At 63.0% G+C, this 25172-nt stretch overlaps 2 protein-coding genes across 2 annotated transcripts; both read right to left on the bottom strand.

Annotated features, from left to right (window-relative positions):
• Positions 1-691: 691 nt before the first annotated feature.
• COL2A1 (collagen type II alpha 1 chain) lies at positions 692-20602 on the bottom strand. The gene is made up of 52 exons (XM_068212738.1): positions 20582-20602; positions 19667-19699; positions 19514-19546; positions 19329-19382; positions 18966-19067; positions 18541-18618; positions 18206-18250; positions 18070-18123; positions 17916-17969; positions 17745-17798; positions 17608-17661; positions 16866-16919; positions 16675-16719; positions 16541-16594; positions 16390-16434; positions 16218-16271; positions 16039-16137; positions 15845-15889; positions 15381-15479; positions 14952-15005; positions 13753-13860; positions 13214-13267; positions 13025-13123; positions 12352-12405; positions 11505-11603; positions 11369-11422; positions 11167-11220; positions 10905-10958; positions 10745-10798; positions 10611-10655; positions 10213-10311; positions 10024-10131; positions 9882-9935; positions 9548-9601; positions 9030-9083; positions 8894-8947; positions 8716-8823; positions 8544-8597; positions 8402-8455; positions 7772-7933; positions 7585-7692; positions 6538-6645; positions 6305-6358; positions 6087-6194; positions 5727-5780; positions 5513-5620; positions 4991-5044; positions 4764-4871; positions 3920-4208; positions 3208-3395; positions 2377-2619; positions 692-1447 (listed from the first exon to the last, which is right to left on the bottom strand). Exons 1-52 carry the CDS (start codon positions 20600-20602, stop codon positions 1301-1303), a joined length of 4176 nt encoding a protein of 1391 aa, XP_068068839.1. The 3' UTR covers positions 692-1300.
• LOC137487098 (collagen alpha-1(II) chain-like) lies at positions 20578-22909 on the bottom strand. The gene is made up of 2 exons (XM_068212737.1): positions 22741-22909; positions 20578-20874 (listed from the first exon to the last, which is right to left on the bottom strand). The coding sequence occupies exons 1-2, from the start codon at positions 22907-22909 to the stop codon at positions 20645-20647; spliced, it is 399 nt and encodes a 132-aa protein (XP_068068838.1). The 3' UTR covers positions 20578-20644.
• Positions 22910-25172: the final 2263 nt, after the last annotated feature.

The raw sequence follows: 25172 nt of genomic DNA, 5'->3' as shown, positions 1-25172 counted from the left end.
GGCTTTTTTTAAAGCTGTTTAAAAAATCTTTTAAAGCCATGATTTCTCCAAGCGAAGCTTTGCCATCCACAGAGGCAAAAAGAGGAGTTTTGACCCAAAAGAATTGGGATGAAGTTCTGGAATTCCTCACCCAGGAGCTGCCTGGGGCCTCTTGCAGGAGAGATCTGAGCAGGTTTGGGGCTCTTCGGGGTCACTGGGCTGATTTTTGTCAAGATCATTTTAAAAAATCCCATTTCTGCCCTTTTTTTTTTTGCCTGTAATGGACAGCCGGGTGAGGAGAGGAATTTCCATGTGGGGTTTTTTGTGGCACAGCAAGAGGGGAGTCTCCTACTTCCAATGCTGCAAAACAGCCCGAAATGGAGTTTTTTTGCAGGTAAAAATCAGGATAAAATTTGTGGGGAGGAGGGGACAGACCTGGTGACACCGGGATTGTCCCAAATTGTCCAGAATTTTTCACTTTCAAATTTTTTCCTTTTTTTTTTTTTTTTTTGGCTTTTTTTGGGGAATTTTGCCCCCCTCTTCCCCCGTAGTTTGAAACACCCCAACCCAAAAAATGTGCAGTTTTAACCCAAAATGAGGATTTCAATGGGATTTTTTTCCCAACCTAGAGAACTTTATAGTGGTTGAAATGGAGAGGAAATATTTGAATTACTGCAAACACACCCCCCAAAAAAAAGAGACTCAACTCAGCTTTTACTTTTGATCAAAAGTTTTTTTTTTTTAGATTTTTTTTCATTTTATACCAACAGATGTTAAAAAATACAGACTTGTTTTACAAGAATAGCACCATTTTTAAATTTTTTTGTGTGTTTTAAAACTCATATTATACATGAACACTCCTGCTGGGGGGGGGAAAGGGGAAAATTAGGGGTGAGGAGGGGATTTTTGATACCTGGATTGGTGAAATCCCATTTTTTTTTCAGGGAAAAAGGGATCACTGACATTCCCACCTCCACCTGACCTCAAAAACAGGTCTTCCAGGAAGAGAATAAATAAATATTAACGGGTTTTTCCTTTGATTCTGGTGTTGGGATGAGGTGGTTGCTCCCTGATCCGGGGTGAGCCCTTTCAGTGCAGAACTTCTCAGCTCCTTTTTGGGGTGGATCCTGTTTTTTGTGGTTTTTTTTTTTTTTCTTTTCTTTTTTTAAGGAATCAGGCCGGGCTTAAAAAAAAAAAAAAAAACCAACAAAAAAAAAAAAAAAGAAACAAAAACCAAACCAACAAACAAAAACCACGACAACCAAAAACAAACAACCACACCAAAAAAATCCTGTTTTTTTTTTTTTTTTTGTTTTCTTTTTTACAAGAAGCAGACGGGGCCGAGGTCGACCCCAAACTCCTGCTCGGGTCCCCCAATGTCCATAGGTGCAATGTCCACGATGGGCAGGCGCGAGGTCTTCTGCGAGCGGTACTCGATGACAGTCCTGCCCCACTTCCCGGTGTGTTTCTGAGGGAAAAACGGGCAAAAATGGGGGTATTTAATCTATTGCGTCCTCGCCAAACCTTTCAAATCCCAGTTGGAACCCAAATTTATCATCAGGCCCCACTTCTTGGTGGGCTTCTAAGGGAAAAAAAAAAACAGGTAAAAATGGGGTTATTTAATCCTCCAGAACCTTCCCAATCTCAGTTGGAACCCAGATTTACCATTAGCATCGGAAAACTGGGGTTATTTAACCTTCTAGAACCTTCCCAATCTCAGTTTGAGCCCAGATTTATCATTAGCATTGCAAAACTGGGGTTATTTAACCTTCTAGAACCTTCCCAATCTCAGTTTGAGCCCAGATTTATCATTAGCATCGGAATAATGGGGTTATTTAATCCTCCAGAACCTTCCCAATCTCAGTTTGAACCCAAATTTACCATTAGCATCGGAAAATGGGGTTATTTAACCTTCTAGAACCTTCCCAATCTCAGTTTGAGCCCAGATTTATCATTAGCATTGGAAAATTTGGGTTATTTAACCTTCTAGAACCTTCCCAATCTCAGTTTGAGCCCAGATTTATCATTAGCATTGGAAAATTTGGGTTATTTAACCTTCTAGAACCTTCCCAATCTCAGTTTGAGCGCAGATTTATCGTTAGCATCGGAATAATGGGGTTATTTAGTCCTCCAGAACGTTCGCAATCTCAGTTTGAGCCCAGATTTCACTGTTCAACCCAGAGGTGCCACGTTTCTCAGCGTGTTTCTGGGTGGAAAGTGGGGTTTGGAGCCCCCATCCCTGGAGCACCACGGCCAGCCGGCGGCGTCACGCGGAGCCTGGACGCGGCGGCGCTTGGTGACAAGACGCTGTCACCTCCCAGGTTGCGCTCCCAGCTTTCTCCCAACCTCGCTGACCCCTCGATTCCCCCGATTTCCCCCTCCCTCCCCAGCACCCACCGTGCAGCCGTCCTCCAGCACGCTGTAGGTGAACCTGCTGTTGCCCTCGGCGCGGATCTCGACGTCGTTGGAGCCCTGGATGAGCAGCGCCTTCCTCAGGCTGCCCGACTCCTCGTCCAGGTAGGCCACGCTGTTGCGGCAGTGGTAGGTGACGTTCTGGGAGCCCTCGGTGGACAGCAGCCTCAGGAAGGTCATCTGGATGTTGGCCGTGTTGGGCGCCAGGTCCTCAGCGCCGTAGCTGAACTGCGGGGAGGAGGGAGGCGTTCAGCCGGCTTTTTTTTTTGGGGGGGGATTTCGGGGGGATCTCCGGGCTCTGCCTTCCCAGAGGAGTGTAGGTGTGACGGCCTGATGCCAAGATTTCCGTGGAAGTCTCTAAATCAACCAGTTCTGGTACAAAACCCATCAATTTCACCTCAAGGAAGGACATCGCTCCAAGTTTTCCATAAAATCCTAAAATCCACCAATATCTGATCCAAACCCCATCAATTTCACCCCAAAGAAGGACACCGCTCCAGGATTTCCATGAAGTCCTCTGGATCAACCAGTTCTGATCCAAACACCACCTATTTCACCCCGAGGAGGGACATCAACTCCAAACTTTCAATAAAATCCCCTAAATTAACCATTTCTGATCCAACCACCACCAATTCCACCCCCAGGATGGACATCAACTCCAAGATTTCTCTATAATCCTCAAATCACCCAATATCTGATGGAACCCCCAAAAAATTTCACCCCCAGGAAGGACATCAGCTCCAACTTTTCTGTGAAACTCCACCCCCACCCCTTTTCCCTGTTTGTTCTCCGCGCCCATCCCGGCCGGACACCCACGTGGAAGCCGCCGTTGATGGTCTCGGCGAACCAGACGTGCTTCTTCTCCTTGGCTTTGCTGCTCCACCAGTTCTTCCTGGGGATGCTGCCGGGGCTGGGGTACACGCACGTCTCCCCCGTGGCCATGTTGCAGAAGACCTTGATGGCATCCAGCGTGCAGCCCTGGTTGGGGTCGATCCAGTAATCGCCTGCGGACGAGGGCGTGGGATGAGTGACCGGCCGGTGGTGGGGTCAGCGAGGAGGTCAGCGTGGTCCTTGGTGGCCGGGTGGGTGGTGGAGGGGACAAGGAGGAAGAGGGGGACACGGGGATGGACACAGGGATAGACAGGGATGGACACACGGATGGACACACAGATGGACACAGATGGACACAGGCGGACACAGGAATGGACACAGATGGACACGGGGATGGACACAGGGATGGACACAGGCGGACACAGGAATGGACACAGATGGACACAGCTGGACACAGGGATGGACACAGGAATGGACACAGGGATGGACACAGGCATGGACACAGATGGACACAGGTGGACACAGGGATGGACACAGCTGGACACAGATGGACACAGGGATGGATACAGGGATGGACACAGATGGACACAGGGATGGACACAGATGGACACAGATGGACACAGGGATGGACACAGGGATGGACACAGATGGACACAGCTGGACACAGATGGACACAGGGCCGGAGCCTCTCTCTCACCGCTCTTCCAGTCGGGGTGGCAGAGTTTGATGTCTCGGCAGGTCCTGGCCGGGTTCTTGCGGGAGCCCTCGGGGCTGCGGATGCTCTCGATCTGGTTGTTGAGGGCCTTGAGGGTGGCGTCCACCTCGGCGTCGTGCGGCCGCAGCCCCGGCGCCGCCTCGTCTGCCCGCATGTAGCGCCCGGGGTCGGGGCCCTTCTCGGGCTGCCCCAGCCCCGCGAACGCAGACATGTCGATGCCGGTGCCGGGGGGCCCGGGGGGCCCGGGCGGGCCGGGGTTCCCGGGGGGGCCCTGCGGGAGGGAGGAGCGGTCATGGGGTGATCGGCCGGGGGTTGGATCCTGCTGCCCCACTGAATCCCTGTGTCCCCCGCAGGATCCCTCCCTCGCAGGATCCCTCCCCTCCTGATCCCCTCTGCCCCGCAGGATCCCTCCCCTCCTGGATCCCTTCTCCCCCGCAGGATCCCTCCCCTCCTGGATCCCTTCTCCCCCGCAGGATCCCTCCCCTCCTGATCCCCTCTGCCCCGCAGGATCCCTCCCCTCCTGATCCCCTCTGCCCCGCAGGATCCCTCCCCTCCTGATCCCCTCTGTCCCGCAGGATCCCTCCCCTCCTGATCCCCTCTCCCCCGCAGGATCCCTCCCCTCCTGGATCCCTTCTCCCCCGCAGGATCCCTCCCCTCCTGGATCCCTTCTCCCCCGCAGGATCCCTCCCCTCCTGATCCCCTCTGCCCCGCAGGATCCCTCCCCTCCTGGATCCCTTCTCCCCCGCAGGATCCCTCCCCTCCTGATCCCTTCTCCCCCGCAGGATCCCTCCCCTCCTGATCCCTCTGCCCCGCTGTCCCCGCTCACCGCCGGGCCGGGCTCGCCGCTCCTCCCGCGGGGCCCAGGGGGGCCGATGGGCCCGGGCATCCCATTGGAGCCGTCCTTGCCCGAGGGGCCCACGGGGCCGGGCGGACCCTGAAAAACCCCAAAGCGGGCTCAGGACACAGCAGCGATGGGGCTGCCACCTCCAGGCGTGGCACCAGTCCAGGGGCGCCTCCTTTCCACCTTTTGCCCCCCAGAATTCCCGGACTTACCCTTGGCCCGGAGGGACCCGCGGGACCGGCAGCGCCCTGGTCTCCAGAAGGACCCTGGCAAGGACGGCAGGATGGAGGATTTGGGATCCCATGGGAGATACCGGATTTGGGGTCCGGGATTTGGAGTGTGGGATTTGGGGTGTGGGATTTGGGGTGTGGGATTTGGGGTGTGGGATTTGGGATTTGGGATATGGGATGTGGGATATGGGGTGTGGGATGTGGGATTTGGGATATGGGGTGTGGGATGTAGGATTTGGGATATGGGATGTTGGATTTGGGATGTGGGATGTGGGATTTGGGGTGTGGGATGTGGGATTTGGGATGTGGGATTTGGAATGTGGGTTGTGGGATTTGGGGTGTGGGATGTCGGATTTAGAATGTGGGATTTGGGGTGTGGGATGTGGGATTTGGGATATGGGATTTGGGGGGTGGGATTTGGGATTCGGGATATGGGATTTGAGATGTGGGATGTGGGATTTGGGACCTATGGGGGGGGCTGTGGTCCCAAATCCCAGCACTTACGGGGGGCCCGGGCAGCCCCTGGAGCCCGGTGAAGCCCCGGTGCCCCTTGAGGCCGCGCTCGCCGGCCTCGCCCGCCTCGCCTTTGTCACCGCGCGGCCCCTGGGGACCCTGCAAGGGGGACACAGCGCGTCAGGAGTGGGGGTGATCCCAAACCGGGATGCCAAACTGCGATCCCAAACTGCAATCCTAGGAATTCCGGGTGGGACTCACTCACCGGCATCCCCCGGGCGCCAGCGGGGCCGGAGGGACCCATGGGACCCTGAGCACCCTGCGGGAGAAAGGAGGGCAGTCAAAAACAGCGGGAATGGGATTTGAGGTGTGGGATTTAGTGTTCCCAGCTGCCCAGGGCACTGCAGATATTCCCAGTTTTATCTCCTGGGGTCCCCAGCTCATTCCCAGTTCCAGCTCCTGGAGCTCCCAGGCAGATCCCAAAACAGGTTCCCAGGAATCCTCAGGAAGATGCTCGGAGCTGCTCCCGGTGCCATTCTCAGAAGATCCCAAACAGCTCCATGCCTCGGATTTGGGGTGATTCCAGTAATTCCCGACTCCCCCCATCCTGGCTTGTCCCGCTCACCATCTCTCCTCTGTCTCCCTGTTTTCCAGTGGGTCCCACAGGGCCAGGAGCACCGGGAGCGCCGGGAGCGCCAGGAGCACCCACGGGGCCGGTCTCGCCACGATCGCCCTGGGAACAGGGAATGGGGTCAGGAATTCCAGCTCTGGGATGGGGGCAAGCACAGGCATAACGGGAATTCCCGGGAATTCCGGCGCTTGAGAAATCCGGGATGAGCTCACCTTCACTCCAGCTGCCCCATCCCTGCCCGGGGGTCCATCAGAGCCGGGATTTCCCTGGGAAAAGAGGAGGAATTCAGCTTTTGCCTTTGGGATGGGGAGAAAACTCCTTTTTCCAGGCAAAATCCTACAGCGAAAATGTGTCGGGATTTTCCGGGATCAACCTTAAGGCTGTCTCCACCCAGGATCAGCCAGGGATCCATCCTGGATATTCCTGACATTCTTCAGTTTCCTACCTCCCTGCCGGGCTCTCCGGCTGGCCCCGTCAGCCCGGGGGGTCCCACGGGCCCGGGGGGTCCCCGGTCACCGGCAGATCCAGGTGCTCCCTGTTTTCCAGGCTCTCCCTAAAAAAAAATGGGAAAACCCCCCTGTGAGTGAGTCTGGAATGAGGGAGCGCTGCTCCAAGGACTGGGAAATATCCGGCTGGGGCTTTCCCCCTCTTTTCCGTGTGTCCCTCAGGGATTTCTGAGCCCTGGAATGGGATCTTGGAATCGCAGGATTTTTTGGGAGGGACCTTCGAGCTCATCCAGCCCCGCTTATCCCACACGTGCCGCCCTCCCAGGTGGCTCCAAGCCCCGTGCAGGGACAATCCCGGGGGTGGCAGTGACGATCCTTAAGGTCCCTTCCAAGCCCAAACCATTCCATGAAGATCTGGGGATCCCAATTCCTGCCACTCCACATCCCCGGGCCATCCTCCTCCTCTCCCAGCCCCGCCGATCCCTTTTTCCAGGCTGGAGCAGCACAAGAAGCGCGGCTCCCGCTCACAGCTCTTGGAATTCCCAGGCAGGGATGAAATTCCGTGCAGGAATTAAATCCTCGCGAATCCTGCACATGCCGGCTGTCCCGGGGATGCGGAGCAGAGCCGGGATCTGGCCCCGGAGCCCTGGTGCCGGGTGGATCGAGGGCAGAAAAGCAGCAGGAAATCAGGAGACAAAACCCTCAAACCCTCCTCGGCCACAGACTTTCCCCAGAGCCCGGGGGGCACAAATTCCCGGTGGGAAAAAGGTAAAACCTCGTATGGAAAATGCGTCACGCTGGTCTGGTGCACGGCCGTGTCAGTGGGGAAAAGCCCTGGGAGATTTTGGGACTTTTTTTGGCATGGGAAGGGCTGCGATCCCAAAAGCACCGGGATGGGGATGAGCAGCTTCCACCACTCCCCACCCTCCCGAAATCCCTCCGCGCCACGAAATTGCCTCTGATGAGCTCCCACTTCTTCCCAGACATCGGGATTTTTTTGGTTTTTTGGGGTTTTTTTTGTGGGATTTGTTTAGGGTTTCGCTCACCGAAGGTCCGGGCAGCCCCGGGAATCCGCGCTCTCCGCGCTGCCCCGGCAGCCCCACGATGCCGCGCTGTCCTGCCAGCCCCTGGGGACCGGGGGGACCGTCCGGACCCTGCGGGGACACGAAGGGGGTCAGCGCCACTCGGGGGCTGGCAGAGGGTCCGGGGGTGGTGTCCCCAAATCCCAAATACCGCGGGGCCGTCCTCGCCGGGATCGCCCTTCTCGCCGGGGGGGCCGGCGGGGCCCTGCAGCCCCGGGTCCCCCGCTCGGCCCGGGGGTCCCGCGTCGCCCCGGGCGCCCTTGGGGCCGTCCTTGCCCGCGGAGCCGGGGGGTCCGGGCGGGCCGGGGTTACCCTGCAGGAGAGATCGGGGTTAGAGGGAACTCAGCAGGGGTTTCCGTATTCCTGATCCGTCCCTGATCCGTGCCTGATCCCATTCCCGATCCATTCCTGATCCCAGTCCTGGCACTGCTCGGGGATGGGGAGCACTGGGAATGTCCCTTTGGAAGGGGTGGGTGGTGGCACCCGGGGGTGGCTTTGGCCACCCGGGGGTGGCTTTGGCTCGGGGACATCGATGGGAGCGGCTGCCCCGCCCCCGAAGCTGGGGGTCAGAGATCCTGGCTGATCCCGACTGTCCTGAGCGATCCCAGATCTTCCCAAGCGATCCTGGCTGCTCCGAGTGACCCCAGCTTGCCTCAGTCACCCCAGTTCGCCCCCAGTGACCCCAGTTCGCCCCCAGTGACCCCAGTGCGCCCTCAGTGACCCCAGTTCGCCCCCAGTGACCCCAGTTCGCCCTCAGTGACCCCAGGTGCCCCCAACTCACGTTGGGGCCAGGGGGTCCGACGCGTCCGGCGGCTCCGGGGAATCCGGTGGCTCCCTGGGGATGGAGGCGAGAGGGGCTCAGAGCCCGCCCCTCCTCCCCTCCCCTCCTCCCTCCCCCACCCCCTCCCCCACCCCCCACTCACCGGGGGTCCCTGAGCGCCCCGGGCTCCTTTGGGGCCGGTGACACCTGTGGGACCCTGGGAAGAGGCAGAAAACCGATCAGGACAGTCAGGACCTGGAGATTCCCGGAATTCCCGGGATGAGGGACCCCCGCAAGGGCTCAGCCCCAATTCTGGGGGTCTTGGCTGGACCCACCTGCGGTCCAGGAGCCCCGGAGGGACCCTGAGGCCCGGGGGCTCCGGCGTCTCCCTTCTGGCCGGGCTCCCCCTGCTCGCCCTTGGCTCCGGGCTGGCCATCGGCGCCCTGGGAAAGAGCCGCGGTCAGTGGTCAGCGGCCACTGGGGACCCTGGCAGGGGCTGGGGACAGAACTCACCGGGGGTCCGGCGAATCCGGCAGGGCCGGGGGCTCCGGGCTCTCCGCGCTCTCCCTGTGGGGGAAACGGGGCGAAAATCAAGGGAATGGGGCAAACGCGGCGCTGCCAGCACCAGCGGGGGACAGATGGCACTTACCGGGGCACCGCGGGCACCGGCGGCTCCGGACGGGCCGGGGGGGCCAGACTCGCCCTGGAAAAGAAGGGGGAGTTGTGGGGGATGGAAGGGGTCTGTCCGGAGCCAGCGTGGGGCTGCCCCGGGGATCGGGTGGGGTCTGTCCCGGGGATCGGGTGGGGTCTGCCCGGGGATGGGGTGGGGTCTGCCCTGGGGATGGGGTGGGCTCTGCCCTGGGGATGGGGTGGGCTCTGTCCCGGGGATCGGGTGGGGTCTGCCCCGGGGATCGGGTGGGGTCTGTCCCGGGGATGGGGTGGGGTCTGCCCGGGGATGGGGTGGGGTCTGCCCTGGGGATGGGGTGGGGTCTGTCCCGGGGATCGGGTGGGCTCTGCCCCGGGGATCGGGTGGGGTCTGTCCCGGGAATCGGGCGAAATCTGTCCCGGGAATCAGGTGAAATCTGCCCCGGGATCGAGTGGGATCTGTCCCCGGGGATTGAGTGGGATCTGTCCCGGGGAGCACTGGCGGGGCCACCCCGGTCTCACCTTCTCGCCGTTGGGACCAGCGGGGCCAGGGGGGCCGATGGGACCGGTCAGACCCTGTGGGGACAGAGGGGATAGTGAGGCCACCGAGGGGGCCACGGGTAGCCACCATGGACACCCCTCACCGACCACCATGAGGAGGAGGCCGCCAGAAGTGTCCCTGGCTGGCCACCGTGGGCACCTCTGGCTGGTCACGATGAATGTCCCAGGCTAGCCACAATGGGCACCCTTGGCTGCCCTCCATGAGTGTCCCTGGCCGGCCACCGAGGGCATCCCTGGCTGGCCACCATGAGCGTCCTCGACTGGCCCCCTCCCGCCCCGTCCCCGTCCCACTCACGCGAGCTCCGTCCTTTCCGGGGGCTCCCTCGGGTCCCTTCTCTCCAACGTCTCCCTGTGGGGTGGGACAGGGCCAGCGTGAGCCCAGCTGAGCCCTGGTGGCACTGGTGGCACCCCGTGACCCCAGTGTCACCATCACTCACCCTGTCCCCCTTGGGACCGGCGATGCCAGCGGCTCCTCTCTCCCCGGGCATCCCCTGCAGTCCCGGGGGTCCCTGGGCGCCGTTGGGGCCGGCGGGGCCGGTGGCACCCTAAAACAGCAAAGGGACATTATTGGGGAGTCACCCCCCGTGGTGGCACCGCCATCGGCGCTGTCCCCGTGTGTCACCCACCTTGGGTCCGTCGGTGCCGGGGGTGCCGGGGAGGCCGCGGGGCCCCTGCAGGCCCTGGGCGCCGGGAGAGCCGCGCTCGCCGGGGAAGCCGCGCTCGCCCTGCGGACAGCGGGGACAGCTCAGCAGGGACACGGGGACACCCGCGTGGGTGGCACCGGGGGGGTGGCAGGGCATCGTCCCACACTGCCCTGGAGGGACTGGGATGGACTGGGATAGGGATGGAACCAGCACGGATCTGGTGGCCCTGGGTGGGGACAACCAGGCCCTGGGATCCCCCGAAGTCCCCACGGGAAGAACACGTACGTCCCCAGGCTGGGAGGACAGGTGACACTGGGACCCCGCAAAGCCCCCCACAGGGGACACTCTGTGACCCCCCCCAGGTGACAGGTGACACTTACCCTGGGACCCACAAGCCCGGGGGCTCCGGCTTCTCCAGGAACGCCCTGTGGGAAGGGGACAAACAGGTTTGGGGTCAGACCTGAGGGATTTGGGGCATCCCGATCCCAGCTGGGGGGGACTGGGGGGGTCTCACCTGATCTCCGGGCTTGCCGCTCTCGCCGGGGGGACCTGGTGGCCCTGGCAGCCCCTGGGAGGGGGCAGGAGCCATGTGAGAACAGTGACAGCGAGACCCTGGGGGTTGGGGCAGCATCACCCCAAACCCCAAACCCCAAACCCCAAATCCATGCGCTCACCTGGAAGCCGGAGGGGCCGGGGGCTCCTTGCTCTCCCCTCTCCCCTGCCGGGCCCTGTGGGATGGATGCTGCTCAAGGACCCCAAAACACCTTCGGGATTTCAGACTTCCCCCACCCCAAGATTTTGGGGATCCCACAAGCCCCAGCACCACAAGGGCTGGGGATTTGTGGGTTTTGGGATCCCCCCCAGCAGATCCAGGGGGGGTTTAGCCCAAATTTGGGGTTTTTAGCCCCAGTTCTGAGCTCGCCCCGTTGCACTCACAGCAGGTCCTGGGGGTCCAGCAGCTCCGGTCTCTCCGTCCTTGCCAGGAAGTCCCTGCAGGGATGGGAAACCCTACTGAGCCTTAAATCCCATAAATCCTATTTTCCCCCTTCCCATGCCTCAGTTTCCCCCTTTGGGGGCTTTTCGGGTGGAGTGGCACCAAAAGGTGAATTTTTGGGGTTTGTGTGACAGAAAACCTCACCCTCAGCCCCGGTGCTCCAGGAAGTCCTTTTTCACCGGCTTTTCCAGGCTCGCCCTAAAAAAGGATGGAGGATTTGGGGTTCCAGCCCCAGGGAGAATTCCCAGGTATTTTTAGAGGAAAAAGGGTCCTTACTCACATTGGCACCTTTGGGACCAGGGAACCCCATAACGCCAGGTTGGCCCCGAGCCCCCTGGGGGCCGGGGGGTCCGGGGCGTCCGTCCTCGCCGGGGGCACCCTGCGGGGACAGTGGGGTCAGAGGGGACAGGAGCCCACCCCAAACCCAAACCCCAAACCTCCCCAACCCCAAACCACCCCAACCCCAAACAACACCAAACCCCAAACAACACCAAACCCCAAACAACACCAAACCCCAAACCTCCCCAACCCCAAACAACACCAAACCCCAAACCACACCAAACCCCAAACAACACCAAACCCCAAACCTCCCCAACCCCAAACACCAAACCCCAAACAACATCAAACCCCAAACACCAAACCCCAAACAACACCAAACCCCAAACCACCCCAACCCCAAACAACACCAAACCCCAAACCTCCCCAACCCCAAACAACACCAAACCCCAAACAACATCAAACCCCAAACAACATCAAACCCCAAACCACCCCAACCCCAAACAACACCAAACCCCAAACCTCCCCAACCCCAAACAACATCAAACCCCAAACCTCCCCAACCCCAAACAACATCAAACCCCAAACCTCCCCAACCCCAAACCTCCCCAACCCCAAACAACACCCAACCCCAAACAACATCAAACCCCAAACCTCCCCAACCCCAAACAACACCAAACCCCAAACCTCCCCAACCCCAAACCCCCCCAACCCCAAACAACACCCAACCCCAAACAACATCAAACCCCAAACCTCCCCAACCCCAAACCTCCCCAACCCCAAACCACCCCCAAACCACCCCAAACCCCAAACCGCCCCCAACCCCAAGCCCCTAATGGGGTGTCACTCACTGTGGGGCCGACTTTGCCTTGGGGCCCAGCGTCCCCGGGACGACCCGTGAGACCCTGTGGGGACAAAAAGGGTTTGTGGTGTGGGGGGCATGACCCCATGGCCATGGGGTGACCCCAAAGGGCACCACAAAGAGCAAGGGACCCCAAGGAGGATTTTTGGGAACCCCAAATGTATCTTGGGAATCCCAAAGAGCATCTGAATTAGCAGAGAGCATCTTAATTAACCTCAAAGTTTCTTAATTAGCACCCAAGAGTGCCAAGAAACCATAAAAAGGTCTTGATGCCAAAGGGCATCTTGGCTAATCCCAAAAGGACCTTAGTGACCCCAAAAGCTCCTTAAACAACCCCAAAAGTGCTTTGAATAACCCTGAGCACCTTATCAACCCCCAAAAGCACCTTACCGACCCCAAAAGCACCTTAGCCAGCCCCAAAACCTCCTTAAACCAACCCCAAAATCACCTCATTGACCCCAAAAACACCTTGGCCACCCCCAAAACCACCCTTACCAATCCTAAAAGCGCGTTAGTGACCCCAAAACCACCTTAACCACCCCCAAAATCAGCTAATTGACCCTAAAAGTGCTTTAACCAACCCCAGCCCCCCCTCACCCATCCCCCCCAGACGACACAGGTGCCGCCCTGTCCCCGTTTTTGGGGTCACCGCTGTCCCTCACCCTGGCTCCGGGCAGGCCGGGCTCTCCGGGGCGTCCGGGGTCGCCGGTGGCTCCTTTGGGGCCGGCCAGGCCAGCAGGGCCGCGCTCGCCCGGGGCCCCCTGTGGGGGGATTTGGGGTCAGTTTGGGGGATTTGGGCTCAGTTTGGGGTTGTCACCCCCGGGACACCCCCGGTGTCCCCAGAGTCCCACCTTGGGGCCGGCCAGCCCGTCCTGCCCGGGGAAGCCGCGGTTGCCAGGAGCTCCCTGTGGGGGAAGACGAGGATTTGTGGGGTCAGGGGAGGGTTTTAGGGTCGAGGGAAGGATTTTTGGGGTTGTGGTCAGTTCTTCGGGATCAGGGTGGGTTTTTTGGGGTCGGGGTCAGTTTTTTGGGATCAGGGTGGGTTTTTTTGGGGTCGGGGTCAGTTTTTTGGGATCAGGGTGGTTTTTTTTGGTCGGGGTCAGTTTTTTGGGATCAGGGTGGGGTTTTTTTTGGTTGAGGTCAGTTCTTCGGGATCAGGGTGGGTTTTTTTGGGTCAGGGTCAGTTCTTCGGGATCAGGGTGGTTTTTTTTCGGTTGGGGTCAGTTTTTCGGGGATCAGGGTGGGTTTTTTTGGGTCGGGGTCAGTTTTTTGGGATCAGGGTGGTTTTTTTTGGTTGAGGTCAGTTCTTCGGGATCAGGGTGGTTTTTTTTCGGTTGGGGTCAGTTTTTTGGGATCAGGGTCAGTTTTTGGGGTCGAGGGCACCACAGACCCTCTCTCCAGGTGGCCCCAAAGGTCCGGCAGCTCCGGGTTCTCCGCGGGCTCCTCTCTTCCCTTCCTCCCCGGCCGGTCCGGGGGCACCCTGGGGTCCTGCGGGGCCCTGAGGGCGAGGAGGAAAAGGGGTCACAAGGAGCCTTCATCCCCTCCCCGACCCCCCCGGGGACAAAACCCACAAATCCGAGTCCCGCTGGTGCCCCCCTGGTGTCCCGCTGGCGCCGGCTCGGCGGGGCCCCATTGATGGTGGTTAATGAGGCGAGGGGGGAATGTCCCCAAGGGGGGGGACGGCCCCACGGGGGACACGCGAACACTGCGCCATTGTCCCGCTGTCCCCCGGCCACTGCCCCCGGCGGGAGGGGGACGCTGCCCTTCGAGGGGCCTCGTCAGGGGAACGGCTCGGTAGGGCCGAGGAGGCGCCGGAGGGGAGAGGGGGCCCAGGGATGGACACTGGGTGGGGTGGGATGGACACTGGGATGGACACTGGGTGGGGTGGGATGGACACTGGGTGGACACTGGGGTGGGATGGACACTGGGGGTGGACACTGGGGTGGACACTGGGGTGGGATGGACACTGGGGTGGGATGGACACTGGGATGGACAATGGGGTGGACACTGGGGTCGAGATGGACACTGGGATGGACAGTGGGACTGGGGTGGGATGGACACTGGGATGGACACTGGGTGGGGTGGGATGGACACTGGGTGGACACTGGATGGACACTGGGGTGGACACTGGGGTGGGATGGACACTGGGATGGACAATGGGGTGGACACTGGGGTGAGATGGACACTGGATGGACACTGGGGTGGACACTGGATGGACATTGGGGTGGGAAGGACAGTGGGATGGACAATGGGGTGGGATGGACACTGGGACGGACACTGGGGTGGGATGGACACTGGGTGCACACTGGCTTGGACACCGGGATGGACACTGGGGGGGACACTGAGGTGGGATGGACACTCGGATGGACACTGGGATGAACACTGGGGTGGGAATGGACACTGGGGTGGACACTGGATGGACACTGGGGTGGGATGGACACTGGGACAGACAGTGGGACTGGGGTGGAATGGACACTGGGATGGACACTAGGATGAGCAATGAGGGGCCGGGGCTGGACACTCCATGGCCAGAGGGGGCCGGGGCTGGACCCCCGGCCGGGGGCTCTGGTGTCCCCCAGCCCAACTCACCGTCTCTCCCTTGGGTCCCTGCTCGCCTTTGAATCCCGCGATGCCGGGCTCGCCCTGAGGAGGAGGGACAATGCTACAGCGGTCCCCACCGCTGTCCCCTGCCCATCCCTGGCCTGGCCTCCAGGTCCTTGTCCCCACCCCATCCCATCCCATCCCATCCCATCCCATCCCATCCCATCCCATCCCATCCCCAGTGTTCCCTCAGGGGTCAGGGCCGGGTGACCCTGGAGTGACCCGGGGGGTGACTCTGGGGAGGGGACACCCAAAAGGGGGAAGGTGTGCAGGGGGCGTGGCCTGGGTCTGAAGGGGCGTGGTCCGTCGCCGTTAGACGGGCGTGGCAAACGAGCGTGGCAAACGGGCGTGGTCAGTGTCCGGGGCGCGGTCGCTGGGCGTGGCCGGGTCCCCGCGGGGACATCGGGGGTCTCTCACCGTCTGTCCCTTGGGGCCCAGCGGGCCGGTGGCTCCCTGGGGTCCGGGTGGGCCGCGGGGGCCGGGGAATCCTGGAGCGCCGGCGATGCCTGGAGCGCCCTGCGGACAGCGGGGGACGTCAGGGGCCCCGCAACGGCCCTCAGTGTCCCCCGTGTCCCCCCTTCTGCCGCCAGTTCCTGGCCCCTAGCAGCTCAAATCCCACCCTGTCCCTGCAGCCCCAGTGTCCCCCAGTACCCCCCCAGCATCCCCCCAGTGTCCCCACACGTGTCTGTCCCCCAGTGTCCCCCAGTGTGCCCCATCCCTGAGTGCTCCACGACCCTCAGGGGACACAAATGTCCCAAAATCCCAGCGCAGCCCTCGGCACCTGCTCCTCAGCCCGGGCCATCCCTGTCCCCATCCCCAGGGGCTCACTGGGACAGCCCACCCCTGGCTCTGTCCCCGTCCCCGTCCCCGTCCTCACTCACCGCCGATCCCTTCGCTCCGGGGATGCCATCGGTCCCTGGGTTCCCCTACAAGCAGACCTCGCTCAGCTCCGTGCCTCAGTTTCCCCGGATCCAGCCCCGTCCCAGCCGCTCCCAGCTCAGGGGACAACGCGGGGGGGACAAAGCCACCAGGGCGAGGGGACAAATCCACCAGGGCGAGGGGACACAGGACTTACGGGGGCGCCGGCGGGACCGGGCGATCCGGGGGTCCCAGATTCCCCGCGGGGCCCCTGGGCACCCTCGGGTCCTCGTGCTCCGGTGGGACCCGCTTCACCCTGGGGGGGAGGTGACAAAGAGAGTCAGGCGTGACATCAGGACCCTCCTGTCCCCGCCGGGACCATCCCTGTCCCCTCACCTTGGAGCCAGGGGCGCCGGGGAAGCCGGGGGCTCCTGCGGGGCCGACGGGACCCTGGGGGCGAGAGGAGCGTGAGGGTCCCCCCGGGCCCTGGGGGGCCCTGAGGGACCCCGCTGTCCCCTCGGAGGGGTGACACAGGGGCCAGGAACGCGCCAACCCCCCCTGGACTTACGGGGGGTCCGGCCGGGCCCGGGAGGCCGTCGTTGCCACGAGCGCCCTGTGGGGAGACGGTGCCGGGGGTCACGGGGGGTCCCCGGGGCGGGGGACAGGTCCCCCCCGCCACCCCCAGGTGCCACCGGCTCCGCAGGTGACACCGCACTCACCGCAGCGCCCGAGGGGCCCGGGCGTCCTCGCTCTCCGGGCAGCCCGCGGGGACCCTGTGGGGACAGACGGTGGCAGGTGAGGCCCGGGGCGTGCTGGCCCTTGCCTCAGTTTCCCTCTCGCAGCGCGCACTCACCATGGGGCCGGGGGAGCCGTTCTCGCCGGGGGAGCCGGACTCGCCCTGCGGGGAGGGACAGAGGTGAGCGCGGGGCGGGGACGGTGCCCCGGTGTCACAGGGACAGAGCCAGGGGACAGTCACCCCAGCACGGGGACGGCCACGGCAGCCGGGAATTGTCCCCAGCCCCAGGGACTGCCACCCCCTCTCACCTTGGCTCCAGGTGCTCCCGCCTCTCCCTTGGCGCCGTCCAGGCCGGGGTAGCCCTGGGGACAGGGACAGGGATGGCGTGTGACAATGACAGAGCCGCTCCGGGCACACGGGGGACACGGGGACACGGGGGACACGGGGACACGGGGACAGGGAGGGCGTGTGACAATGACAGAGCCGCTCCGGGCACACGGGGGACACGGGGGACACGGGGGACACGGGGACACGGGGACAGGGAGGGCGTGTGACAATGACAGAGCTGCTCCGGGGACACGGGGGACACGGGGACACGGGGACACGGGGACACGGGGACAGGGGGACACGGGGGACACGGGGACACGGGGACACGGCAGGCATGTGACAATGACAGAGCCGCTCCGGGCACACGGGGGACACGGGGGACACGGGGGACACGGGGGACACGGAGGACACAGGGACAGGGAGGGCGTGTGACAATGACAGAGCCGCTCCGGGCACACGGGGGACACGGGGACACGGGGGACACGGGGACACGGGGACACGGGGAACACGGGGACAGGGGGACAGGGAGGGCGTGTGACAATGACAGAGCCGCTCCGGGCACACGGGGGACACGGGGGACACGGGGGACACGGGGGACAGGGGGACAGGGAGGGCGTGTGACAATGACAGAGCCGCTCCGGGGACACGGGGACACGGGGACACGGGGGACACGGGCACACGGGGACACGGGGACACGGGGACAGGGAGGGGACGCGCACTCACCCGGTGGCCTTTGACTCCAGGCAGGCCGGGGGTCCCGGGGAAGCCACGAGCGCCCTGCGGGCAGCGGAGAAGGGACAGTTGGGGACAGGGAGGGGACAGCGGTGGCTTTGTCGCGGGGCCACCGGTGCCACGCTCACCTGGGGGCCGGGGGGGCCGCGCTCGCCGGATTTCCCGGGTTTGCCGGTCTCGCCCTGCGGGGAAAATGGGATTTTTGTGGGGTTGGGGGACACAAAAATGTCACTTTTTGTCCCTTCTCAGCCCGGCTTCGGCAGCTGGCGCTGCGGCTGAATGTCACGAATGTCACTCACGTCGTCACCGGGTTTGCCAGGAGGCCCCGGAGGTCCCCGGGGACCCATCGGACCCTGAAGAGGACAAAGAGGCAGCGATGAGTGGCACTGGGGGCTGGCAGTGCCCCGCTTCGGGGGGGTCTGGGGGGGTTTGGGGACCTTTGGGGACACTCACAGCAGCGCCTGGCTCGCCGGGTTCACCGGGGTTGCCTTGGAATCCTTGGGGACCCTGCAGGGACAAGGTGACATCAGCGGGGGTGGCACCAGCCGGCCCGGACACCCCGAAATTTCAGGAGGGGGACGATACTTACAGGAGAGCCGGAGGGGCCGGGGGGGCCGCGGGGTCCCATGGGGCCCTGGGGGGGACACAGCGATGTCACATGGGGGGGGGGACACCGGCTGGGGACATCCCCGAGGACACCAAAGACCACCCAAAACTGGGGGTCCTGGAGTGGGGTCCCAAAAGGGATCAGTCTGCACAGGGGTGTGGAGGGGTTTGGGGGTGTGGGGAGGGGGGTGAGGCACATTTGGGGGGAGTTGAGGAAATTCAGGGCGGGTTGATGGGATTTGGGGGGAATTGAGGGGATCTCGGGGGGGGTTCATGGAAATCTGGAGGGAAGTGAGGGGGATTTTGGGGTGACACTACCATGGGCCCCTGCATGACGCCCATCTGAGCCCCTCCGGCTTTCTCGTCGAAGCCCCCAGCCATCTGAGCCGCGAAGTTCTGCCAGGGAAAGGGGGCTCAGCACCCCGGAGACCCCCAAAAAAACCCCGAATTCCCCTCAGAAAAACCCAGTTCCCATCAAAACCCCCCAGTTCCCACCAAAATCCCTGCTACTGCACTCAAAACCCACCCAAATTCCCTCAAATCCCCAAACCCCCCTCAAAACCTCCCCGAATCTCCTCAATCCCCCCAATCACCTCAAACTCCCCCAAGAGCCCCGCCAAATCCCCCTCAATTCCCACCAGAGTTCCATGAAACCCACCCAAATTGCCCTCAACCCCCCCAAATCTCCTCCACTTCTCCCCAAACCCCTCCAAATTCCATCTACCCTCCCCCCAGATACTCACCCCCCCCAGGCCGGGGGGTCCCGGAGGTCCGGGGGGTCCGGGGGGGCCGGGATTTCCTGGAGTTCCGGGCTCCCCATCCCTGCCCCGGGGGCCGGGTGCGCCCTGGGATGGGGAGGGACAAAGAAAAAAGGGATTTTGGGGGGGGTTCACAGCTGATTTTTGGGTTTTTTTGGGGAGGTCGAAGGGGATTTTAGGTTTTCACAGAGGATTTTGGGGGAGGTTCACAGTTGATTTTTGGGGTTCTTTGGGGAGGTCGAAGGGGATTTTAGGTTTTCACAGAGGATTTTGGGAGGGTCACAGTGGGTTTGGGGTATTTGAGGGGGTTCCCAGTGGACTTCCAGGGATTCTGGGGGTGCCTCTCACCTTCTCGCCCTTCTCGCCACGGTCCCCTCGCTGTCCCTGCTCACCTGCGGGGCCCTGCGGGGGGAGGAACAGGATGGGGGAGGGGGGGTCAGGAGTCCCCTCCCCCCCTCCCGCCCCTCCCCCGCTCCCCCAAACCCCCCTCCCCCAAAAATTCCAGAGGCTTCCCGGCCTGGAGCTGCTCCCACCTGTGGGCCCGGGGGTCCTCGGGGTCCTACGACCTGCGGGGACACAAAATGGGGGGGACATCAGTGCTGGGGGGGGGTCCCAGCCCCTTTTTGGGATCTCCAAACCCCGTCCCTCCCACCTCAGCCCCTTTTTGGGGTCTCCCCCCAACTCACATCTTTGATGTCACCGGGTTCACCTTTTTGTCCCTGCAAAGAGAAGCGAAGGGTGAGACCCCAAAACTGCCCCAAAATTCCTCTCTCTGCCCCCTCAAAAGGCCCAAAACTGCCCCAAAATTCCTCTCTCTGCCCCCCCAAAGGGCCCAAAACTGCCCCAAAATTCCTCTCTCTGCCCCCCCAAAGATGAGCACAAAATCGCCCCAAAAGCCCCCCAAGGATGAACACAGAGACCCCAAAACCGCCCCAAAATTCCCACCAAAGGCCCCCCAAAGCCCCCAAACCACCCCCAAACTCGGGACAATTGCCCCCCAGATTCTCTCACCTTGGGGCCAGGCTGCCCTGTAGGAAAACCCAAAATAAAGAAAAATAAAGAGAAATTAGTGGGGGGGGACACACGAATTTGGGGTGAGGGCAACACGCGGTGGCTCTGTCCTGCTTGGGCTGTTGGGCCAAACTGGGGGGCACTGGGGGCTCCCCCAAAGCGGGGCCAGCAGCAAGGAGGTCGAGGAGGCTTTTCATGGGGGTTTGGAGGCTTTTTGGGGGTGCTCAACCCTTTAATCCCCCCCCAGCTGGGGCAGGGAAGGGTTAAAAAAAGGCAACTTTGGGGGTTTTGGAGGTTTGGGGGAAGCGAGTTTGGGGTTTTCCTTCTTTTTGGGGTGAAATTCCACAACTGGGAGCCCTGATTGGGGCTTCCTGTGCGGTTTCCATTCATTTTGGGGTGCATTCCCACAATTTCGGGGGATTTCCACCAAAGGCCTTCTGCTCGAGTGCGGAATCCCCTCCCACCACCCTTTCCCCCACTTTTTCGGCCTAAAACTCCCCAAAACCTCCAAATTTTCAACCAGGGCTAAAAACCTCCTTGATTTTTTCCCCTGGGGCCGATTTTCCCCCGTTGTTTTGGGGTGAAGTTGCCTTTTCCCCGCGCTGCCGCATGGATGGCGCCATCCATGGCCGGGTAATTTATTTATTAATTCGCTAATGAAGGGAAATAAATAAATTACAACCGCTGGGCTGCTCGGTGGGGCAAATGGGGCAGCACTCTCCGAAGGGGATCTCGGGGCTGGGGCAGTCCCGCAGCTCCTCGCACATGATCTCGTCGCACAGCACCGTCCCCGTGTCGCACACGCAGATCCGGCACGGCTCCGGCTTCCACACGTCCTTGTCGCTGTAGCGGTGCCCGTCCTGCAGGCAGCTGCCAGCCTCGGCTGCGGGGACAGCGCGGGGACAGCGTGGGGACAGCGCGGGGACACTGGTGGGGGGAGGTGGTGGCACTGCCAGCCTCGCTCTGAGCACGGCGGGGAGGAGGAGGAGGAGGAGGAGGGGGACGCCAAAGGGGCCCCGCAGCCCCCAGTGAGGGGGGACAGCGCGGGGACAGCGCGGGGACAGCGCGGGGACAGCCAGCAGGGAGGTGGCGGCACCGCCAGCCCCGTCCTGCAGGCAGCTGCCAGCCTCGGCTGCGGGGACAGCGCGGGGACACGCGGGGACACGCGGGGAAGGGGATGGCACTGCCAGCCTCGCTCTGAGCACGAGGAGGAGGAGGAGGAGGAGGAGGAAGGGGACGCCAAAGGGGCCCGGCAGCCCTCAGTGAGGGGGGAGCGATGGGACAGCGCGGGGACAGCCAGCAGGGGGGTGGTGGCGCTGCCAGCGCCCCTCTGAGCCCCCGAAGGGGACACAGCCCCGAGTGGCGACATCCCCCCGGTCCCCCCGAGTGTCCCTGCAGCTCTGGTGGCACCAGTGTCCCCACGGGGCGATTGATGTCCCCAGGGAAGGGGGACAGGGGAGAAGGGGCGCTGGTGTCCCCAGGCTGAACTCGCGGGTGACCCAGAGGTACCCGGGTGCTCCTGGAGGGTCCCGGGGTCCCCCAGGGTCCCCAGAAGGTGCTCGGGGTCCCCAGGAGGAGCCTCGGGGTCCCCCAGGCTGCACAGCGGGGCTCCCAGGTGTCCCCAGGGTCCCTGGAATGTCCCCAGGGTCCCCAGGGATGTCCCCAGGACACAGCCCAGGGCTGGCCCTCGGGGGACCCCTGTCCCCAAGCGGACCCTGTGACCCCAGCCGGACCTCGCTGTCCCCAGCCTGTCCCCAGCGCGCCCCTGCTCCAGCTCACCGCCTACACCCCCGGCTGTCCCTCTGCCCCCTCACTGTCACCTGCTGCCCCCATGTCCCACCTGTGCCTCCTCCGGCCATCTCAAACTGTCCCCTTCCTGTCCCAGGCTGTCCCTGTCCGTCCCTACTGTCCCTAAACTCCGTCCACGCCACACACCTGGATCCCAGACTGTCCCCCAGTGTCCCCACCGTGTCCTCCACACACCTTGTGCCATTCTCCAGTTTCCCACGCTGGCGCTCCCTGCCCATCCTTGTCCCCTCACTGTCCCCCAGGCTGCCCCGGGTGTCCCCCACGCTGTCCCTCCCTGTTCCACCTCCTTTGCCACTGTCCCCCGATGTCCCCAAGTCCCCTGGTGCGGTCCCCCCGCCTCCCTCCCTGTCCCCCACTGCCCACCCGCGCCACCAAGGCTGTGCCACATTTCCATGACACTTTCCCCGCTGTCCCCCGCTGTCCCCGCCTCTCGTCGCGCTGCTGTCCCCGGGACTGCCTCGAACTCTCCCCCTTTGTCCCGTGCCCTGTGCCTCCACGGCAGTGTCCCCACGCAGTCCCGGTGTCCCCACACTCCGCTCTGCCCCCTCCTCGCCACACTGAAACTTTCCCCGTCCGTGTCACGCTGTCCCCCGATGTCCCCGTGCTGTCCCCGGTGTCCGAGCCGTCCCCCCCCCGCCACTCTGAGACTTTCCCTGTCCATCCCAAAACGTCCCCTAGCGTCCCCCGATGTCCCCTGGCCGTCCCTCGCTCTCGCGCCGTCCCCTGCTGTCCCCCATCCTCCTCGGCTCCGTGTCCCCTCTGTCCCCATTGTTCCCCGCTGTCCCCGCGCTGTCCCCCCCCTCCCCTTCTCCAACTTTCCCTCAACGTGTCCCCCTCACCCCCCCCGGGCGATGCCCCAAACCCTTCCCGTCCCTCGCCCCCGTGTGTCCCCGCGCTGTCCCCGCGCTGTCCCCTCTCCGTCCCCATCCCCGCCACTCACGGAGGTCTCGGTCCTGCGCGGCGGCGGCGGCGGCGAGGCAGAGGAGGAGGAGGAGCAGGAGCCCGGGCCGGGGGGCGGCTGCGGGGCCCGCGCCGGTGGCGGCGGGCTCCGTGCGGTGGCCGCTGCGGGCCGAGCGGTGGCCGCCGGGGGCCGGGCGGTGTCCGGGCATGGCGAGGCGGCTGCGCCCGATCCGCGCCCGGGGCCGGCAGTGCCCGCTCGGCCCCGCGGCCCCGTTTAAGTCCCGGCCCCGCCGCCCCCCGGAGCTGTAACCCGAGCCGGGACGGCCCCGCCGGGCCCCCCGGACCTTCCCCCGGTGGCCCCGGACCCTCCCCCGGTGGCCCCGGACCCTCCCCCGGCCCTTGAGCAGGGCCGGCCCTCCCGAGCCCTCCTCGGGCCCCCCGGGCCCTCCCCCGGCCACCACCGGGGCCAGAGCGGGCGGAGGGACCCGGGCTGAGGGGGGATGTGGGGTTTGGGGGACGGGGGGTTTGGGGGATGTGGGGTTTGGGGGATGTGGGGTTTGGGGGATGTGGGGTTTGGGGTCGGGGGCTTTGGGGGGATGCGGGAGGTGAGGCGGCGCATCCCATCCCATCCCATCCCATCCCATCCCATCCCATCCCATCCCATCCCATCCCATCCCATCCCATCCCAATTCTCCCATCCCAATTCTCCCATCCCATTTTACTCCATCCCCATCCCCGTGTCCTGGGAAAATCGGGATACCCCCGACCCCGCCCCGGGATGGGACCCCCCCCCAACCCCGTCCTCCCCCCCTCCCTGGATACCCCCGAATCCCCGCCCCCCTCTGGGCCCCGCTCGGGCCCGACCCCTCCCCCTTGCCCTTGTCCCCGTTCCCGGCGGAATTCCCGGCAGCAATTGTGGGATCAACGCGGGGGACACGGGGAAAACCCCCCCGACCCCAAACCCAGCGCAGTCCTCCCCCAAATTGCCCGGCCTGGATCGGGGCCCGGGACCATCCCCTCCCCCAAAACCCCTCCAAAATTCTCCCCAAATGCCCCAAAAACTCCCCCAGATTTTTGGGAGTTAGGGCTGGATTTGAGGGGGATTTGAGTGGGTTCTGGGGAGGATTTGAGGGGAATTTAAGGGGGTTTTGGGGGAGATTCTGGGGCAGGTTGGGGGGATTTGTTTGGTGGGATTTTGAGGGGTTTGGGAGGAGTTTGGGGGGGTTGGTGGCGATTTGGGGGATTTCAGAGATCCCAGCCCCAGCAGGTGGAAGAGCGCTCGGCGTGGCCGGATCTGGCCGGGACCGGGGCCAGGCCTTGGCCGCGGCCGCCGCTTTCCGATGGAACAGAAAATTTGGGAATAAATCAAACGGGCAGGGCGGTGCTGCCCGACCCCTGCCCAGCTTCGGGGACGGTGACAATTTCCCCAATTTCCCCAGGGTGACAGAGCCGGGACGGGGCCGGGGGCGGCTCAAATCCCCCCTGCCCCCCCACATACCCCCAAAAACCCCCTCCAAAGCGGGGTGGGGACCGCGGTGGGCACAGCCCCGCGTGGGGGGGACATCGCTTCCCCTTCTCGGAGTGCGGACATGCAGGTGGCACCGGTGACAGAGGTGACACACACCGGTGACACTGCTGGCACCGCTGGCACCAGTGAGAGAGGTGACAGACACCAGTGGCACCGGTGACACTGCTGGCACCGCTGGCACCGGTGACAAAGGTGACAGACACCAATGACACCGGTGACAAAGGTGACAGACACCAGTGGCACCGGTGACACTGCTGGCACCGGTGACACTGCTGGCACCGGTGACAGAGGTGATAGACACCAATGGCACCGCTGGCACTGCTGGCACCGCTGGCACCGGTGACAAAGGTGACAGACACCAGTGGTACCGGTGACACTGCTGGCACCGGTGATAAAGGTGACAGACACCAATGGCACCGGTGGCACTGCTGGCACCGCTTGCACCGGTGACAGAGGTGACAGACACCAGTGGCACCGGTGACACTGCTGGCACCGGTGACAGAGGTGACAGACACCAGTGGCACCGCTGGCACTGCTGGCACCGCTGGCACCGGTGACAGAGGTGACAGACACCAGTGGCACCGGTGACACTGCTGGCACCGGTGACAAAGGTGACAGACACCAATGGCACCGCTGGCACTGCTGGCACCGCTGGCACCGGTGACAAAGGTGACAGACACCAATGGCACCGCTGGCACTGCTGGCACCGGTGACAGAGGTGACAGACACCAGTGGCACCGCTGGCACTGCTGGCACCGCTGGAACCGGTGACAAAGGTGACAGACACCAATGGCACCGCTGGCACTGCTGGCACCGCTGGCACCGGTGACAAAGGTGACAGACACCAATGGCACCGGTGGCACTGCTGGCACCGCTGGCACCGGTGACAGAGGTGACAGACACCAGTGTCACTGTTGGCACCGGTGACAGAGGTGACAGACACC

This window comes from Anomalospiza imberbis, chromosome 22 (genome assembly GCF_031753505.1).
Source record: "Anomalospiza imberbis isolate Cuckoo-Finch-1a 21T00152 chromosome 22, ASM3175350v1, whole genome shotgun sequence".
NCBI lineage: Eukaryota > Metazoa > Chordata > Aves > Passeriformes > Viduidae > Anomalospiza > Anomalospiza imberbis.
Note: the sequence above shows the minus strand (reverse complement) of the source record. Positions and strands in the feature narration are given on the sequence as shown.